The sequence below is a fragment of the Hemitrygon akajei genome, chromosome 3 (genome assembly GCF_048418815.1).
Source record: "Hemitrygon akajei chromosome 3, sHemAka1.3, whole genome shotgun sequence".
Classification (NCBI taxonomy): domain Eukaryota; kingdom Metazoa; phylum Chordata; class Chondrichthyes; order Myliobatiformes; family Dasyatidae; genus Hemitrygon; species Hemitrygon akajei.
The window spans coordinates 54,145,371-54,166,180 of record NC_133126.1 but is presented as its reverse complement, the minus strand read 5'-3'; the positions used below and the strand labels follow the sequence as shown (position 1 = coordinate 54,166,180).

Here is a 20,810-nt window from a genome sequence, read left to right as displayed (position 1 = left end):
AGAGGCTGTGTAATTAGCAGTTTGAAGGTGTCTGGGGTTGTTGGAACTGGCATTGATAGCAGTGGAATACGGGTTCTAAATCTGCTTGGGATTGTTGGAACCGGTGTTAGTGTCACCAATACGGAGGTGCCAGGGCCAGGGGTTGGTTCGGAGAGATTCATAATCTGTGGGTCTGTGATGGTATCGAGGTCTGAGCAGGCAGCTGAAGGGATGGTTGTGCAGGGGCATCCAGGGCCACGGGTGGATTCTGCACTCTGCAGACGAGCGATCTTCCAATCCTTGCCGGATGTGAGGAAGGTGAAGAACTGGAGATTGACAGCGTGGATCCGGTGGAGGATGAAGTATCGGCGAGGTCCATTGCATGCCGAGGTGAGAGAATCCTGGAGTTGTAGCAGCGTCTTGGACAGAGTCACCAGGTAGCCATAAGAATTTGCCTCCCCATCTCCAGTGGCCACAGACACTAACATTACATTGATTGCTAGCACCTCCCATCTGACGCTGAATGTTGTGAATAACTGGTGGGCTCAGCCCCACGCTTTCTGTCCCTCCCCTGACTTCTGTGTTTGTTTTTGCAAAAAGCATGAAATAGCCAGCCTTGTATCCTGAGAATAAGAATGAAGTTGCAGGTGGGGCTTGTAAAATAAAAATGTCAGCTCTGACACAATAAAGTGGAGATATCAAAAACAAGTGAAACATGCTGTCACAATCTGATACCTCTCAAACATCTGTAACACTTTGAAGTATTCCTGGAAATTCAGATTAATGGAGAACTGTCCTTTGGTGCCTCAGTGATCCCCATGTCCTGTTCCTAACGTGTATTGTAATCCACTGCTCCTGCTGGTTTCTACACACTATCATGAAGCCTTGATGGGGCTGGGCCACACCATTGGGAGTGTGGGGGTGGAAAGTTAGGGGTTGCAGGTTTGTAGTGAAGGGAACACTCTAGTTTGTTACAGCAGTAACAACAGCAAATTAATTGACTAATACTTTCACCCTTTTTGACATGGCACCTGTATTCTGCAACAGGAATAACCAGCATGGAAATTGCTTTCTCTCTGAAACTGGTAATGGCTTACAAAGTTAACCACATCAGTTGTGTTCCTCATATTAATATTGTCTGCAAAATATCCATATTCTTTTCTGGTGTTTCTCTCCTGGTGGTTTATGAAGAGTTGCAGTTAAGAGTGGGCATGCTGTGTCATTGTGGGCACTGGAATGTGTGGTGACATTTGTGGGCTGCCTCCAAAACTCCTTTGAGTGCGTTGGTTGTTAAGGCACGAGGTACTTCACTGTGTCTTTGATGTACGCATGATAAATAAACGAATCCTGAATTGGGAAACACATGTCCCCGTACCTACACAGCCTTGTTCCATATCGATAAATCTGGCCACCTCATGGTTAAGGGCTTCCAATCTGTTGCAGCTTGCATAGTTACATAAGATGAATCTCTTTTTATGGAGCTACTGATGGCTGGGGTATTTCTAGCTGTTGCCTCTTCAGGAAAATTGACATCCAACATCAAAATAATATGGATCAGAATCAGATTTATTATCACTGGCATATGATGTGAAATTTGTTGTCTCATGGCAACCAAGTCTCCTTAGAGATGCAAGAAATCCTAAGCAATTCAGGTGTATTGGCAGTGTGAGCAAGAAAAGATGGATAGGTGAGAGTAATGGTTTGTGTTGGATGATGTGTGATGAGTAACACACACAAAACACCAGAGGAATGTGGCAGGTTAGGCAGCATCTATGGAGGCAATGGACAGTTGATGTTTCAGGTTGAGACCCTTCATCTGGCAGTCCAGATGAAGGACTTTGGCCCAAAATATAGACTGTCCATCTCCCTCTGCAGATGCTGCCTGACCAGCTGATTTGAGAGTTGTTTTGGATTCCATCATCCTCAGGCTCTGACAAATGATGAACATTTGTTGATATAGTTATATGGGAGAAGCATTATATGAGAGTGAATAGAGCTTCTGGGGATGTGAGGAGGTCTTCTGACCTGCATGGTTGGGTGTACCTTCAAGGTAGTTTTTTATGAGGAGTGATAGGTTGGAGTAAAGTTGAGTGTTAGAGTTGGGATATTGCACACATTAGAATGAATCCTGCCGTGCTAGCATTCCCTGTCCTGTGGATCCCACAAAACTACTTTCTGCATTGAATCTAAAGTTGGGTTGTTGTACAACCTTCAGTCATTTCTGCCTTTCTGTGCCAACAGGTTTCGTCTTTCTATGTGTAGGAGAGTATCAGTATTAGTAGTAGTGCGATCGCTCCAGTTGAGTGAGATGTTCTCCTAAGGGGTTGTTCGCAGGTGGCTGTAGAGGCCGATCTGGGATCCTCATATTCCGGTGCATTGTGCACATGAGCAAGTGGTAGCTGTGGTTAGTACTTGTTCAATCGGTCCTTTCCCAGCTGCTGCTTGTCCTCTGTGGCACAGCAGAGGTCACTCTCATGTAGTGCAGATCCCTCTTATACAGATTTCCTCCAAGTGCATCTATTGAGTGCAACGTCTACCCAGTTTTTAGATGTGATGTTGAATCTCTTCAGATTGATTTTGATGTTATCTTTGAAGCACTTCCTTTGCCCACCAGGGGCTCACTGACCTTCTTTCAACTGGGATTAACGGATCTGTTTGGGGAGATGCGAGTTAGACATCTGAATGACATGACCTATGCATTAGAGATGGTGTTGCTTTATCATGGTGGAAATGCTGTTCACTTTAGCCTCCTCCAATATGCTGTCTGTCCTTCCAGAAGATCCTCAAAATCTTTGGTGGTATTGTTCCAGGGCTTTCATGTGTCTATTGCAGGTGGTCCGATTCAGCTCTCTTCAGTAATGTGGAAAGGATGACTGCTCTATAGAACAAAAGTTTTGTTTGGACCAGTAGATCGCTGTCTTCAGAAACTCTTTTCCTTTCTTTTCAAATCTTTTTATTGTTGTTATTCAAAAATAACACAGGTACATTGAAGTAACAACACTTACAATGCCTCAAAAAAAAAGAAATTATCTTAAAGATTGAAAATTTTTGTGAATAAAACAAAACCCTACTAAGCAAGAAAGGTGAGAGAAAAAAAGAACCCCATTGGGGGTACAACCCCGCAGCCATGCGTCATTTTTAGAAAGCTTCTAAAAATAAACATCAAACCGCCAACAAGAAAGAAAGATATATCAGAAAAAAATTTACACTTAGATCGTGGAGGAAATCTATCAGTTAACTGAAATGATAATAACGAGCAAATGAACCCCATCTTTTCTCAAAATCAAATAAAGGTTCACAGGTTCGACTTCTAATTTTCTCCAAGCTAAGACACAGCATCACCTGAGAGAACCATTGTGACAAAGTAGGAGCTGATATATCCTTCCATTTCAACAAGATGGCCCTCCTAGCTATCAATGTAACAAACACAAGAACATGTTGGTCAGACACAGAAATACCATGAATATTTTGAGGAATTATTCCAAAAAGCACAGTCAATTTATTAGGTTTTAAGTTGATTCTGAGTGCTTTAGAAATTGTCGAAAAGACTGACTTCCAAAACTGTTTTAATATAGAACATGACCAGAACATATGTGTCAGTGTAGCTATCTTAGTTTTACATCTATCACAATACTTGTCAACATTGGGAAATATTTTAGAAAGTCTCTCCTTCATCAAATGGTAATGATGTACAATTTTAAATTGAATCAGTGAATGACTAGCACAGATTGAAGAAGTTAACCAGTTTCAGAATCCGCGTCCAATCCTCCCATATAAAAGTCAAATTGAGTTCCTTCTCCCAATCCTGTTTAATCTTAAGTAAAGGACGCTTATCCCATTGTAATAATAAATTATAAATTCTTCTGATAGAACCTTTCAGCAAAGGTTCATATTCATAATAGTATCTAACAAGTTAGCCTCCAATATGTGAGGAAAATTACTTAAATATTTTTGTAAAAAATGTCTAACTTGAAGGTATTGTAAAAAGTGTGAATATGAGAGAGAATATTTATCGAATAATTGTTCAAAAGACATCAATCTGCCTTCTTTAAATAAAAACAAAAAAGAATTAATACCTTTATTTTTCCAAAGTAAAAAAAATTAGATCACTCCAGGAAAGTTTAAAAAAGTAATTACGATAAATTATACTACAAAGTTTAAATTTTTTAAGATTAAAAAAATTGCGGAACTGGAGCCAAATTTGTAAAGAGTGCTTAACCACAGGATATAGGTTTAAATTAGCAACTTTAGCTAATTGTATTGGTAGAGCAACTCCTAATAACAAAATTAAATAAAACTGTTTCACAGCTCTCAGTTCCAGGTCTACCCAAATTGGCTGATCATTCCTATCACCCGAATATAACCAAAAGGACATATATCGCAAATTAACAGCCCAATAATACATTCTTAGATTAGGCAAAGCGAGACCTCCATCCTTTTTCAACTTTTGTAAATGACATTTACTATTTCTTGGTCTTTTATTATCCCAAAGAAACTCTTTTCCTTAATCTTGCACAGAATCCTTTCATACTACTCAGGTAGCAGTTAATCTCTGAGTCAATGTCTGCTTTTAAGAAGAGAATGCTGCCAAAGTAGGATAAGTGGTCTACATTTTCAAAGGCGATATCGTCAACTTTTGGATAAATGGCTGATATAGGACTTGCGTCTTTTTTATATTCAAAACAAGATCTAGGGCTCTATATGTCTTGGCAAAGACATTCAGGATATTTTGAAGGTCTTCTTCAGAGTGTGCTGTGATGGCATAGTTGGATGCATCAGCAAGGGAGATGAGGCGGAGTACAGGGCTATGGTGGGAAACTTTGTCACATGGTGCGAGCAGAATCATCTGCAGCTTAATGTGAAAAAGACTAAGGAGCTGGTGGTGGACCTGAGGAGGGCTAAGGCACCGGTGACCCCTGTTTCCATCCAAGGGGTCAGTGTGGACAGAGTGGAGGATTACAAATACCTGGGGATACGAATGGACAATAAACTGTACTGGTCAAAGAACACTGAGGCTGTCTACAAGAAGGGTCAGACCCGTCGCTATTTCCTGAGGAGACTGAGGTCTTTTAACATCTGCCGGACAATGCTGAGGATGTTCTAAGAGGCTGTGGTGGCCAGTGCTATCATGTTTGCTGTTGTGTGCTGGGGCAGCAGGCTGAGGGTAGCAGACACCAACAGAATCAACAAACTTATTCGTAAGGCCAGTGATGTTGTGGGGGTGGAACTGGACTCTCTGACAGTGGTGTCTGAAAAGAGAATGCTGTCCAAGTTGCATGCCATTTTTGACAATGACTCCCATCCGCTCCATAATGTACTGGTTAGGCACAGGAGTACATTCAGCCAGAGACTCATTCCACTGAGATGTAACACTGAGCGTCATAGGAAGTCATTCCTACCTGTGGCCATCAAACTTTACAACTCCTCCCTCGGAGTGTCAGACACCCTGTGCCAATAGGCTGGTCCTGGACTTATTTCCACTTGACATGATTAACTTATTCTTTAATTATTTATGGTTTTATATTGCTATATTTCTTCACTATTCTTGGTTGGTGCGGCTGTAACAAAACCCAATTTCCCTCGGGATCAATAAAGTATGTCTGTCTGTCTGTCTGACATGTGTATATTGAGGAATATCTCCCTATATCCCCTTACAAACCTGGCATCACATGCGAGGAGACATTCTGCAATTGTTTCTATTGTGTTCTGAACTCTAATCAAATTGTGTGTTTAGAGTGTCCCATTAAAAACAATGGTGTCAAGAAAACAACCTCTCCCTCAATGGCACAAAAACAAAGGAACTAGTTGTGGACTACAGAAGGAATGGAGACAGGCTAACCCCTATTGACACCAATGGATCTGGGGTTGAGAGGGTGAACAACTTTTAAGTTCCTCAGTGTAAACATCACTGAGGATCCCACGTGGTCTGAACACAACAGAACCTCTTTCACCTCAGAAGGTTGAAGAAGTTTGGTGTGGGCCCCCAAATCCTAATAACTTTCTACAGGGGCTCAATTGAGAGCATCCTGACTGGCTGCGTCACTGCCTGGTATGGGGACTGTACTTCCCTCAATCGCGAGGCTCTGCAGAGAGTGGTGCGGACAGCCGGGTGCATCTGTAGATGTGAACTTCTCACTATTCAGGACATTTACAAAGACAGGTGTGTAAAAAGGGCCCAAAGGATGCCAGTCATCCCAACCACAAACTCTTCCAGCTGCCACCACCTGGGAAACGGTACCACAGCATAAAAGCCAGGACCAACAGGTTCTGGGACAGCTTCTTCCACCAGGCCATCAGACTGCTTAATTCACACTGATACAATTGTATTTCTATGTTATATTGACTATCTTGTTGTACATACTATTTATTACAAATTACTATAAATTGCACATTGCACTTTTAGATAGAGTCGTAACGTAAAGATTTTTACTCTTCATATATGTGAAGGATGTATGAAATAAAGTTAATTCAATTCAATACCCCCTCATGCTTACTAGTGGGGAAGCCAGCACCAATTCAGATGAGGCCGTGTTGAAAAGCCAGGCAGAGCCGTGCTGCTATTACTTCTGGCTTTCCTGTGAGCTAATTCCAATATGTTCTAAAATTTGATCCTGCATTTCCCAAACATTTCCAATGACCTTATGCACCTCAGTACGTTACTGTGCAAGACATGTATTATATTTTTCTGATACCACAAATTATATCTTAGTTGACCTGATCATACTGGTGGTTTAAAGGCACCTACTTGTCTTAGTTACCTCAAATAGACACACAGTAAATATGTCAATAATGCTGGGTTTGTCAGAGCATCTGAGGGAAAGACTCAGTTTATTATGGGATTTAGCACAGTATTTAACCAGTCAGGAGCATTTAATGATGGATAAGCGCTTTGGAAATTAAGCCAAGTGAAAATCAATTTCACTTAATATGGATCTGAAAACCACGATTCAGCAGATTTATATAAATTGGACTATAGAGGGGAAGGAGAGGTGGAAGAAAGACTATAGTAAAGTTAAGTTAAGTTAAAGCCTTAAGTTAATCATGAGCAGCACATTAACTAAATGTCAAATAAATATTGGTGGTTACAGGTGGGAAAGCATTAACTATTGCCTTGGCTAGCGCCTTGCACAATGCTCAGAATGTGTTTTATTTGAACAGAAGCCACAAAATCCCATTTGTTGTAATTGCCTCTGCATTACCTTTGTCAATGGGTGAATCCATGATGACTGTCCATATAAGAAAACTTTGCATTAAGTGGATTGGATTTGAACCCTTTCAGGGAGGTGATATTTTTTTCTCAGCAGAGTACAGTGCTAGCAACACTTTGAGGCATTGATCCTACAGTTCTGTTTGGTGCTTGTAGAGCCATGATTCTTAAAGGATGGAGATGGAGGCGGAAATAAGAATGATGTCCACAAGACACTACTCTTTTTTGGTACATCTTGTTATACTGGCTCATTTATCTGATGTTCTGGTTATTTTTGCTGAAGATCTTTATGCCATTCATTTTTGACAGCTCCCTCTTTCTCAGTCACTATTACATGCATATAATTGCCCATTTCTTGTAGTGTAACAGAGATGCCAATACAGCCTCATTAATTAATGCTGCAATTTAAATCAATGCATTAGTTTATTGCAAGGTAATTCATAATTTGTTTTACTTGATTTGTGGGAGGGATGCTTTACATTTTAAAGGCGAAACAGGACTATTATTTGTTGTGGTGAAATTGAATAAGTATTGTGTTTAAAAATATAGTCCCCCCTTTTCTCTTTTGCTGTTTCAGAAGGCATTAACAATATTCTTCCGTAGTAGGTACCTGTGCTGGTAATATTTACTCACTTTCCCTTCTGCTGCTGGGTATCTCCCAAGAGTGCAAGTCCTCCCTGGAAGCTTGTAACAAATGTGCAGATAAACCTAACTAAAAATAATTAGACAGGGAATGCAAGTGAAGGCACAAAGTTTGCTCCTGATGGGCCACGACCAAAGGAGATTCTCATATTTTTAAAATGCACACCCCTCATGGCCAAAGAGTTAGTATTAGAAAGTTAGGAATATTTTTTAAAATTTGAATTTGAATTTATTTTTTGAAACTGACGATGATGTAGGCCTCCGTTAGTCTTGATAGACCATGGATTTGCACCTTGGAAAGTTTTCAGGGCACAAGCCTGGGCAAGGTTCTTTTAATGGAAGACCGGCAGTTGCCAAAGCTACAAGTCTCCCCTCTCCACACCACCAATGTTGTCCAAGGGAAGGACATTAGGACCCATACAGCTTAGCACTGGTGCCATCGCAGAGCAATGTGTGGTTAAGGGCCTTGCTCAAGGACACACACATACAGCCTCAGCCAAGACTTGAACTAGCAAACTTCAGATAACTAGACGAACGCCTTAACCACTTGGCCATAGTCACTGTTCTACTGTGTTATCATATGTCTGGCTGCTACCTACAAGAGTTGCTCTTGCTCAGAGTTGCTGTATCATTTCCTCTCAGTCATCTTGTGTACAGATACTCCTGCACTTAGTGTCACTTTATGTACATACAGTCTATATATATGAGCTAATCTTATGTATATAAGGCTACAGTCTAACAGTTACTTGTACGTTTTGTTTCATATGATTTTTAAAATATTTATATTTATTGTACTTTTCTTTTTTTAAATCATGTTCTTTATGCTTGTATTTTTTGAGGCTGTACTAGATCCGGAGTAACAATCATTTCATTTTCCTTTACTCTCGTGTACTGATGGGTGACAATATACAATCTTGAGTCTTCAATCTTAAATTTTTTTGTGAGGTCAAGGGACGAGCACTGGGAAATATTATATGGAAGAGCTAGTCATATAAGTAAATGGTTATTAAATACAATATTTAGCAGCCATTATTTCTGTTTATTGGGTAGGTATCTATATGGTTTTATATTCCTTAAAGACATCATACTCACTCAATGATTTGGAATATTTTCAACTATAGTTTATAAAAACTAAGAAATAAGAGTAGAAGTTGCCTGTAAAATCTTTCCCACTGGAATGAATAATTTCAGGGAATCCAGATGTATATTTGGTCAATTACAACAGAATATTAAAAATCCTATAAAATATTTTAGTTGGGTATCTGAATCTTTGTTCCTGACACCCCTACTACCATTCATACCAGAAAGCTGCACATGGTGGCAACATTCAACATAAATGAAGCAGTGTAGAAGACAGCAAGTCAATATGTTGTGTTTTTTGAAACGGCTGTCCAGTTAGTTTCATTACCTTTTTACTCTTTAGTCCTGGATATAATCCTTTCAGCTGTTTATCTCCTTCCTTTCTGAAGGTTGTTATTGGGTGTTTTGCCACCAGTGCATTTCAGATCGTCAGTCTGAGGTGTACAGTATGTTGTAAAGTGAGAAGCTGAGTCTAAATGCATTTGATTTTGTGATAAAAGATCTCAGATCTGAAATGTTAACTGTTTATCTCTTATAGATGCTGTCTGATTTGTTGACTTTAGTTGGGGTATAAATATCAGTGCAGATTAGTTGGGTCAAATGATCTATTCATGTGCCGTTTATGCCATGGTAGTTCCCAGAATGATTACAATTAGACAACACTTTTGTTGGGTAAACAGTAATACCGATTCAGTTAAGATTAGGAAAGAGAGCATTTTCTGTTTTTTTTAAGCTGAATCTTGACTGACAAATGACAAGCAACATCTGATGCGACACACACAAAATGCTGGAGGAATTCAGCAGTTGGGTAGCATCTATGGAGAGGAATAGAGTCGACACTTCAAGCTGAGACCCTTCATCGGGATTGGAAAGGAAGGGGGGAAAGATGCCAGAATTAAAAGGTGCAGGGAGGGGAAGGAGGACAAGCTAGAAGGTGATAGGTGAAGTCATGTGGGTGGGATAGGTAAGGACTGGAGAAGAAGGAATCTGATAGGAGAGGAGAGTGGACCATGGGATAAAGGGTAGGAGGAGGGGCATCGAGGGGAGGTGATGGGCAGGTGAGGAGAAGAGGTAAGAAGCCAGAGTGATGAATAGAAGAAGGAAGGGGGAGGAGAAGAGGACAAAAACAGAAAAAAAATACTGGAAGGAGAAATTGTTGCTCATGCTATCAGGTTAGAGGCTACGCAGGTGGAATATGAGGTGTTACTCCTCCACCCATGACAGATAAGAATTAAAATGTTTGGTTACCGGGAAATTCTGCTTTTGGTGGAGCAGAGGTGCTCAACAAAATGGTCCCCAAATTACGTCAGGTCTCATCAATGTAGAGAGAGCTGTATTGGGAGCACTGGATACAATAGAGGACCCAAACAGATTTTCAGGTGTTACCTCACCTGGAAACACTGATTGGGCCTAGAATGGAGGTGATGGAGGAGGTGAATAAACAGATGTAACATTTCTCTCACTTGCAGGATAAGTGTCAAGAGGGAGGTTAATGGGGAGGGATGAATGATCACAGAAATCACGGCAGGAGCGATCTCTGCAAAAGCCGCAGAGTGGGGGGGGGGGGCGGAGAGGTTAAAGATGTGTTTGGTAGTAGGATCTCATTGAAGGTGGCAGAAGTTGTGGAGATTGATGGGTTGGGTGCAGAGGCTCATGGGTGATAATGTAAAGAAGTAGAGGAACTCTATCCCTGTCAAGGTGCTGGAAGATGGGGTGAGCATGGTTGTCTGGGAAATGGAGGAGATGTGGATGAGGGCAGCATCAATGGTAGAACATCTAATGTTTTGTGTCCAGAACCAACACCTAAAATCAAGAGCAGGCAAAGGCCAATCATCCTTCAGGTCATCTCCATCATTTCATATAACTATTGCTAATGCTCTATCTCAATACAATACACCTGATACATTATATAACCTTTGAAATTTTGTATCTAGAAAAGGATCTACCACAATGTCAAATATATTTCACAACTTGGCCCCCACAACCTCTGCAGTGAAAAATTCCACAAGTTCACTAGCCTGAAGTAAAGAAGTTTTTCCTCATCTCAAACCAACTGTCTTAGGCCATATCCAGAGAATGTGATTGCACAACAAGGGGAAACATCTTTCCCTGCATCCAGCCTGTTTTTTGTGGGTTTCTGCTTGATCTCCTGTTCTTTGAAACAGAGGGTTCTCTCTCCTCATGATAGATCACCCTTGAAATCATAAACACATAAGATTCTGGAAATCCTCAAAATCAGTTGTCTCTCCTGATCTGAAATGATGTCACTATAATGACATACTAATTTTGTTCTAGAATCTTATGCACATTAACATTATAACCGTGTGCCTACAGGGTAAATTATTTTCTGATGAAACAAAGAAATGATGGTGCTAATAAAATTAATATTTAATCTATTCTGTATCCTTGAAACGGCACATGTTATAACTCCATCCTTATGGAACCCTTTGGTGATTATGAACTCAGTGCCAATGTTCACTGGTACAGATGGTGAAAAATATTCATGTTGTAAATCTGGCAGCAGAGCTTTTTATGGGCTCATTAAAGATAGTTGTTTCTGATGCCTTATTATTCGTGCTTAGTGTGCACAAGACCAATTGAAAACCGTACCTAGAACCATTATTATAAATGAAATCACAGTTATCGTATCTCTGTTCAGGAGCTGAAAGTTCAGCACAGCAGGCAATGCTATTGAAATGTATCATTTTGCTTTGTAATTATTCCCATTGTAATAACCATTTTCATTGTGGAGAGTATTGCAATAAGGTAATAGAATATTTCCTAACACTTTACTGCTGTTGAATTTAGCACTTGAATACCATCACCATTAGACCTAAATTGTCCATCAGATTTCCTACACATGCATTAGATTCTAATTATTCCCATATCAATCTCCTGCCAATGATTAAGGGAAGCATTATGTCCCTGATATTTCCAGACTTTACATATGGACAAATAAATGAGCAACTTCGAATCTGAAACCTGTTTAGAATAGCGTGAATTGGCTTTGTTGGAAATCTAATTGTTGCTTCAGTGGGGTAAGAAATTGAAAAAGAATAAATTTGACTACTTATATATTGCATTAAATTCCATGATTTGATTTATTAGATGAGACTGGAATCTACCTGTAATTCTATTGGATTAGAAATGCAGATTGCAAGACACTTTTTACTAGAAAGTGGTAGTCTACACAGGACAACTGACAGATTTGACTTCATAGAACTCATAATTGAATGCAAACAACAGTATCTATTTGCCAGGATTAATATTTTGCCATTGGTCTTGCTACATCTGCTTCACTTCTATGACATAGTGGTGTATTTAATTAATTATTTAGTAAGGTTTGGCTCAATTAAATTATTTCATGTTTGTATCAAAAGATTACTTCTTCTTTCTAACACAAGTATTTTCTTCTATCTTTTTGCAGTTAGAAGCTGGCTAGAGAAAATCAAAAATAAAGTAAGTAGTATTGGACAGACATGTTCTGCGTTTTGATTCAATACCAAAGTGTTTCCTACTTTATTATGCTCTATTTGAGGCTGCTTTGTTCAAATCAATCTTTTTTTCAGCATTGCAATTTGCCGTATAGCAGTCCTTAATTCACTTCCGATCAGATACATGTGCTCCAAAGTGCAGTATCATTTTGCTGTGCACCTGTTGGGCATGTGCTGAAAATTCATACTCTTCTGTATGGAATCTCATGCCAAAGTGTTGATATCCTAAAGCTTTCTGATTACCACATTCAATTGCGTCGCCTTCCCATGGATTTAGTCATGGAGCAGCCAATTTTAACGTGTTAAGAGAATAGATTAATCAGTTATTACATAGTGAAGAATTTGCTGGGGAAGAGTGATTATACAATACAAGAATTTCACATTCCATTGGTATTGTGAAAGTAGAGGTGACCAATAGGCATGAGAGGCAACAATGTTTGGTAGGTACATAGAACAGGAAACATAGAACATTACAGCACAGGACAGGCCCTTCGTCCCACAATGTTGTGCCAAACTTTTAACCTACTCTGAGATTAATCACACCCGTCCCTCCCACAAGCCCTCCATTTTTCTTTCACCCATATCCCTTTATAAGAGTCTTTAAAATGTCCCTACTATATCTGCTTCTACCACCATCCTTGACAGCACAATCCATTAGACCATAAGACATAGGGGAAGAATTAGGCCATTCAGCCCATTGAGTCTGATCCACTATTCCAGCAGGTCCTGACGAAGGGTCTCGGCCCGAAACATTGACATTGCTTCTCCCTATAGATGCTGCCTGGCCTGCTGTGTTTCACCAGCATTTTGTGTGTGTTGCTTGAATTTCCAGCATCTGCAGATTTCCTCGTGTTTGTCCACTATTTCATCATGGCTGATTAATAATCCCTCTCAACTCCATTAACTTGCCATCCCATAAACAGTTGACTAATCAAGAACTTGGTGCCATAACTGTCTGTGGCAATGAATTCCACAGAATGACCATCCTCTGACTGAAGAAATTCCTTCTCATCTCTGTTTTAAATGGACATTCCTCTGTTCTGAGGCTATGCCCCCTGATTCTAGACTCCCTCACAATAGGAAACATCCTCTTTATATCCAGTCTGTCTTGGCCTTTCAATATTTGATAGGTTTCAATGAGATCCCCCCCCCCCCCCCCGCATTCTTCTAAACTCCAGTGAGTACAGAGTCAGAACCATCAAATGCTCCTCTCCATACGTTAACCCCTTCATTTCTGGAATAATTGTTGTGAACCTCCTCTGGACTGTCTCCAATGCCAGCACATCTTTTCTCAGATAAGGCGCTCAAGACTGCTCACAATACTCCAAGTACATTCTGACCAGTGCCTTCTGAAGCCTCAGCCTTACATCCTTGCTTCCATATTCTAGCCCTCTCCAAACAAACACTGCACTGCATTTGCCTTCCTTACCATCGACTCAACCTGCAAGTTAACCCTTAGGAAATCCTGCAGGAGGACTTCCAAGTCTCTTTGCACAGCTGATTTTTGAATTTTCTCCCCATTTAGAAAATTGTCAACATAAGTGACCTAATTGTCAACATAACCCAAGCTTTACTGGGTTACCACCCCCCTTGGCTCTGAGACCACACCCCAGCATCTCCCTCACCCTTTCAGGATATTAGCTAAAAACCATAAAGAATTCTGATATAGATGCACAGTGAAAGAGAATAGAAACTGCAAATTCAAAGCAATGACAAATGATTGCAAAATTTATTCAAATCTATTTAAAGCTATAAATAAAATTATTTCTTTATTTAATTAGGGTAGAACAATTTTAGACTGTACATTAGTGGTCTAACCATATACTACTTCATTGCTTTTTCACAATCCAATGGAATGGATGGTTTTAGTGCAGTGAGTGCTGCTTCTCAACATCAGGATGAATGTCAGAAGGTGTTTCAGATCTCTACCTTCAGTAATTCGCAATTTTTTTTTTTGCTTTGAAAGAGGTTGGGCAACTACACTGAAACCACATGCCAGTAAATATGATGTTGGAAAGGCAATAAAGAACATCTTGATCTTTTTCCACAGTGCAGAACAGCATTCAGAGATTTCTTTTTGCAACAATAAGTCTTGATAATGACTTACTGAACTTTGGTTTCAGCTCAAAGCTGTTTTGTAAGATTAGCTCTTCCTCCTGTCTTCCTGTTAATTCCCCATTACAAGTGTTCAGTAACGGATTTGTTACCCATTCCGGAATCTGGATCGAGAGGAGATCCTGAAATCTCTTTGACATGTCCTTATTTAGATCACCCAGATGGACACAGTATACTTGAAGATTATCATCTGGTATTCTTTCTTTCTTTTCCAACTCAGAGAGGCTCGGAAACTGGAGAAGATCACAAAAGTCAAATAGGGTTAACTTGGAAAGAAAGTGGAGATGACAAATTTGACTTTAATAAGGTTCACATTATTTCCTTGCAATTGAATATTGATTTCATTAAACTTTGCGAATAATTCTGATAAATAAGCAACATTGTGCTTAATATTCTTGAGTTGATTACTGAATAAAGCATTTGAGTGTTCAAAGAATTTTATTACAATTTCAAAAATTGCATAAAAGTGTCTCAGGCAGTTTCCTTTTGAGAACCATCTGATCTCTGTGGGCAACAGCAGGTGTTCCAAAGCAAGTCATTCTCAGTACAAAGCTCTCGAAATAATCAGGAACTCAGAGTATGGGACTTGATTTTATTTACCGCTGTGATAACAGTATTTAATGATGTGCACAGCTGACCACTTAGTTTTTTTTGTGACAAGATATTGTCTGTGAATTATACGGTGGATGATAAGATACAGCTTTTTGCAAGAAAATAATAACCCCACAGTGCTGTCCATGGTGCCTCATCTGTTACACCAGCACGAATGTTAGTGAGCGGACTGTCCTCCTCTTTGCAAAATTGCTCAACAACCCAAAATATGGACTACCCCTTCGTATCTGTTTCTAGTCCATGCAAATGAAAACTCTTGCCCCATGCTTTCATCTTTCATGAATCAAACATAACCATGAGCAAAAATTCATTGTCTGGCAAAGCTGACTCATACACCTGCAGAACAAATTCTGCTGTCAAATGTATGTTGCATAATATGTCTTCCACAGTCTCAGACATTTCACGTGAAGTGCTTTTCATTTCTGAAAGTTTTCACAAAGTGATTGAAAATAAGCCAAGTTCTTGCTTGCTTTATCAGAGTGTTGTCACTTAAGATGCCTGGAAATAGCACAACCTCTTCAATCCAGATTACTCATGATATGCTAAATACAAAATTGTCACATTGCTTTTCAACAACTATAACATGCTTTGAGCAAAATCTAAGAGAACAGTGGGTTTGCAAGAGATGATGTGACCACATGATCATTGTAATCCATTATGATGTACTGAGGATCAAATGCTTATAATAAGTAATTAATTTCCTACAATAAGCCAGTAATCTCTCAGCTATGCCCCTCTTCCTACTGAACGCCCCCTCCCCTGCCCCCTTTATCTTTATCGCACCCTTAGAAACTCACACTGTCCTTGGGGCGTGATATCGTCTACTTTGGGAATCACTGGTCTACGCCTTTTTGTTCTGCCAAAGTACACGACCGTATAATTCCCTACACTATATTCTTCTGCCACTTCTTCGCCCATTCTCTCAAACTGTTCAAGACTTTCTGCAGGCTCCCTGCTTCCTCAACACTACCTGCCACTCCACTTTTCTTCACATCATCCGCAAACTTGGCCACAAGGCCATCAGTTCCATCATCCAAATCATTGATGATAATGTGAAAAGAAGTGGACACTAATGCCCATGGAACACCACTAGTCACCGGTGGCCAACAAGTAAAGGCCCCCTTTATTCTCCTGCCACCCAGTCAATCTTCTACCCACGATGGTATCTTTCCTGTAATACCATGTGCTCTTATCTTCTTAAGCAGCCTCATGTCAAAGGCCTTCTGAAAGTCCAAGTACACAACATCCACAGACTCTTCTTTATCTACCTTTGTCTGTTATTTCCTCAAAGAATTCCAACAGATTTGTCAGGCAAGATTTCCCCTAGGGAAACCTTGCTGACTTCGGCATATTTTATTATGTGCCTCCAATTACCCCAATACCTCATCCTTAATAATGAACTCTGACATCTTCCCAATCACTGAAGTCAGGCTAACTGGCCTATAATTTCCTTTCTTCTGCCTCTCTCCCTTCTTAAACTGCAATTTTCCAGTTCTCCAGAACCATTCCAGAATTTAGTGATTCTTGAAAGATCATTACTAATCCCTTCACAAACTCTTCAGCTACCTCTTTCAGTACCCTCAGGTGTAGTGCATCCAGTCCAGATGACTTATGAACCTTCAGATCTTTCAGCTTCCAAGTGCCTTCTCCTTAGTATTACAAAACTGCACTTATTTCTACCCCCTAACACCCTCTCGAATTTCTGGTATACTGATGGTGCCTTCCACAGTGAAGGCTGATGCAATATACTTATTGAGTTCCTCCTCCAATTTTTGTCCCCTCATTTCTACCTGTCCACCATCATTTTCCAGTGGTCCAAAATCCATTCTCTCCTCGCTTTACTCTTTGTATGGCAGAAGAAACTTTTGTTATCCACTTTTATATTATTGGCTAGCTTTCCTTCATATTTCATATTTTCTCTCTGTATAGCTTTTTCAGTTGTCTTCTGTTGCTTTTTAAAAAATTTCCAATTCTCTAACTTCCAACAAATTTTTGCTATATTATATGCAGTCTTTGATTTCCTTTGTCAGCACGGTTACGTCATTCTCCCTTTAGAATACTCCTTCCTTGCAATGTATTTACCCTGTGCCTTCTGACTTGCCCTTTGAAACTCAGCCATTGCTGTTCTGCATTCATCCCTGCTAGTGTCCTCTTGTAATCAACTTTGGCCAGCTCCTCTCTCATGCCTCTGTAATTTATTTTTCTCCACAATAATACTGATACATCTTTCTTTAGTTTCTTCCTTTCAAACTGCAGGGTAAATTACATCACATTATGATCACTGTCTCCGAGGGGTTCCTTTATCTTAAGCTCTCTAATCAAATCTGATTCATTACACAACACCCATGCCTTTCCTTTAGTAGGCTCAATCACAAGCTGCTCTAAAAAACCATCTTATAGATATTCGACAAATTCCATTTCTTGGGATCTAGCTCCAATCTGATTTTCCATATCTACCCGCATATTGAAATCCATCATCACTATTGTAACATTGACCTTTTTACGTGCCTTTTCTACTGTATATACCATCGTAATTGGAATCCCACATTCCAGCTACAATTCGAATACCAGTATACACCTCCTATGAGAGTCTTTTTACTCTCGCAGTATCTTTAGTATTTAGTATCTCGCAGTATTCTATCTACAAGGATTCTACATCTTCTGATTCTATGTCACCTCTGTTTAAGGATTTGATTCCTTTTTTTTAACCAACAGAGTCACCCACCCCTCTTCCTACCTGCTTGTCCTTTTGATACAAAGTTGGATGTTAAGCTCCCAACTATGATCTTCCCGCCACAACTCAGTGAACGCCCACTATGTCATATCTGGCAATGTCTAATTGTGCTATAGGATTATCTACCTTAATCTGTATACTATGTGCATTCAAATATAACACCTTCAGTCCTGTATTCATTGTCCTTTTAGATTGTGCTCTCGTGTTACATGTTAACTCGTTCCACTGACTGAATTTTTGTCCTATCATCAGCCTGTCCTTCCTGACAGTCTCACTACACACTGTATCTACTGTGCACTAACTGCCCCATCGTCAGGCCTATCACTCCGGTTCCCATCCCCCTGCCAAATTAGTTTAAACCCTCTCCAACAGCCCTAGCAGACCTGCCGGCAATGCTATCTCTCCTTCTTGGGTTAAGGTGTAACCCACTCTTTTTGAATGGATCCTAATGATCCATAAATCTAAAACCCTATCCCCTGCACTAATTCCTCAGCCATGCATTCATCTGCTAGATCATCCTATTCTTACCCTCTCTGGTGCATTGCATGGGCAGCAATCTGGAGTTTACTACTCTGAGGCCCTTCTTTTCAGCTTTCTACCTAACTCCCTATATTCTCTCTTTGGAGCCTCCTCTCTTTTCTTACCTATGTCATTGGTACCAATATGTACTACGACTTACGGTTGCTCACTGTCCCCCTTAAGAATGCTGTATACCCATTCTGACCCTGGCACCTGGGAGGCAACATAGCACCTGGGTGTCTCTTTCATGTCCACAGAATCTCCTGTCTGGTCCTCTAACTATGGAATCTCCCATCACTACTGCACTGCTCTTCTCCCCTCTCCCCTTCTGAGCCACAGAGCCAGACTCAGTGCCAGAGACACGACCGTTGTGGCTTTCCTTTGTTAGGAAGTGGTATACCTGTTGTTGAGGGGAATGGCCAGAGGGGTACTCTGTACTGGCTACCTATACCCTTTCCCCCTCCTGAGCCCTTGTCCTGAACTTTGTGTGTAATTACTTCCCTTTATGTCTTGTTGATGAACCCCTCAGCCTCCCAAATGATCTGGAATTCCAGCTCCAGATCCTTCACAGAGTCTGAAAGATGCTCCCTCTTGTACCTCTTGCAGGTGTAGTTGCCAGGGACACTGGTGGTCTCCCTGCCTTTCCACATCCTGCAAGAAGAGCATTTTACTATTCCGCCTGGCATCCCCACTGCTCTAACTGCAATAAGAATGAAGAAAGAAAAATTAAATGAAAAAAATCTACCTACACCCTTCACCTCTCCTCACCGAAGCTTCTATAAGGCAAAATCCGAACTCCCCGCTGTTACACCGGCCCACTCACACAATGACTGCTCCATTTAAATCAAACAGTTCTTGTTGGGAGATCGTAGACATGAGAAATCCTGCAGATGCAATGCACACAAAGTGCTGGAGGAACTCAGCAGGTCAAGCAACATCTATGGAAATGAATAAACAGTCAATGTTTTGGGCCAAGAGCCTTCTCCAGGACTCAAATTTTTGTTGGCCCTTGCCAAGCAGCTAAGTATACACAATCCAATGTTTCCTCAGGAATTATGGCATGCAGAATATCTGAACTGCCCTGCTCACTTCTTTTGAATTCTCTCTTCCACTATGCAATTCAACATCTCGTCGATGTGGTGCATAGAATGCTGCTTGCACTTATCACTCTCGGTGTGAAAGACCTATCTTTGACATTCCTCCTATACTTTCCTTCAAGTACTTTACAATGATGTCCTCTCATATTAGCCTTTTCTGCCCTGGGAAAAATTCTCTGGCTATCTACTCTTATCTATGCCTTTTATCCTCTGATACACATTGATCAAGTTACCTTTTATCTTCCTTTTCTCCAAAGAGAAAAGCCCTAGCTTGATCAACCTGTTCTCATAGTGCTCTTTAATCAAGGCAAAATCCTGGTAAGTCTCCTCTGCATCCTCTCTAAAGCTTCCACATCCTTCCTATAAAGGAGGAACCAGAACTGAATGCAATGTTCCAAGAGTGGTCTAAGCAGAGTTCTATAGAGCTGCAACATTACCTTGTGGCTCTGGAACTCATTCCCTTGACTAATGAAGGCCAACACACCATATGCCTTCTCAACCATCCTACCAACCTGTGTGGTAACTTTGAGGGTCTAAGGACGTGCACCCCAAGATCCCTCTGTTTCTCCACACTGCTATGAATCCTGGCATTAACCTTGTATTCTACTTTCAAGATTGACTTTCCAAAGTGTGCATGTCACTTCACACTATTCCGGATTGAATTTCACCTGCCACTTCTCAGCTCATCTCTGCATCCTGTTGTAACCTACAACAACCGTCTGCACTATCCACAACACCACCAATCTCTGTGTCATCTGAAAACTTACTAAGCCACCCTTCCGCTTCTTCATCTGTCATTTATAAAGATCACAAAGAGCAGGGATACCAGAACAGATCCCTGTGGAACAAAACTAGTTTCGGAACTCCCAGCAGAATATGCTCCATATACTATTACCCTCTGCCTTCTGTGGGCAAACCAATTCTGAATCCACATCGCTCAATCCCGAATGAACCACAGGTCATCCAGATCCAGCTCCCGTTTGCTAAGATGGTCTGTAAGGAGCTGCACCAGATGTACTTCTTACAGATATAGTAATCAGAGAGACAGGAGGTCTCCTAGATCTTCCACATCTTGCATGAGGAGCACATCACTGACCTCGGATTCATTCTCAATATTCTAGTTAGGCACTAATAATGAAAAAGGATAAACTTGACAAAAACCTCACTCTAGCCTCTGTCTCTTCTTGCCAAAACCTCTTGAGCCAAAGCCTCAATTCCCCACTCTAACTCTCTCCCACTTGCACTATGGCCACTTATCTTAAACCTAATCTCTTTTGATTGGCCCTTGCCAAGTGCCTAATAACCCAAACAACCTGAAACTCTGCAGAAAG

The 20,810-nt window shown here is 40.5% G+C and overlaps 1 protein-coding gene across 2 annotated transcripts in view; it reads left to right on the top strand.

Annotated features, from left to right (window-relative positions):
* Nucleotides 1–20,810, top strand: part of LOC140725005 (uncharacterized) — a 111,912-nt gene that overhangs the window by 75,990 nt on the left and 15,112 nt on the right. For both annotated transcript variants that reach the window (XM_073039923.1, XM_073039925.1), the window contains exon 6: nt 12,336–12,367. In XM_073039923.1, coding sequence (XP_072896024.1) covers nt 12,336–12,367 — 32 coding nt within the window. The remainder of the gene's footprint in view (nt 1–12,335; nt 12,368–20,810) is intronic.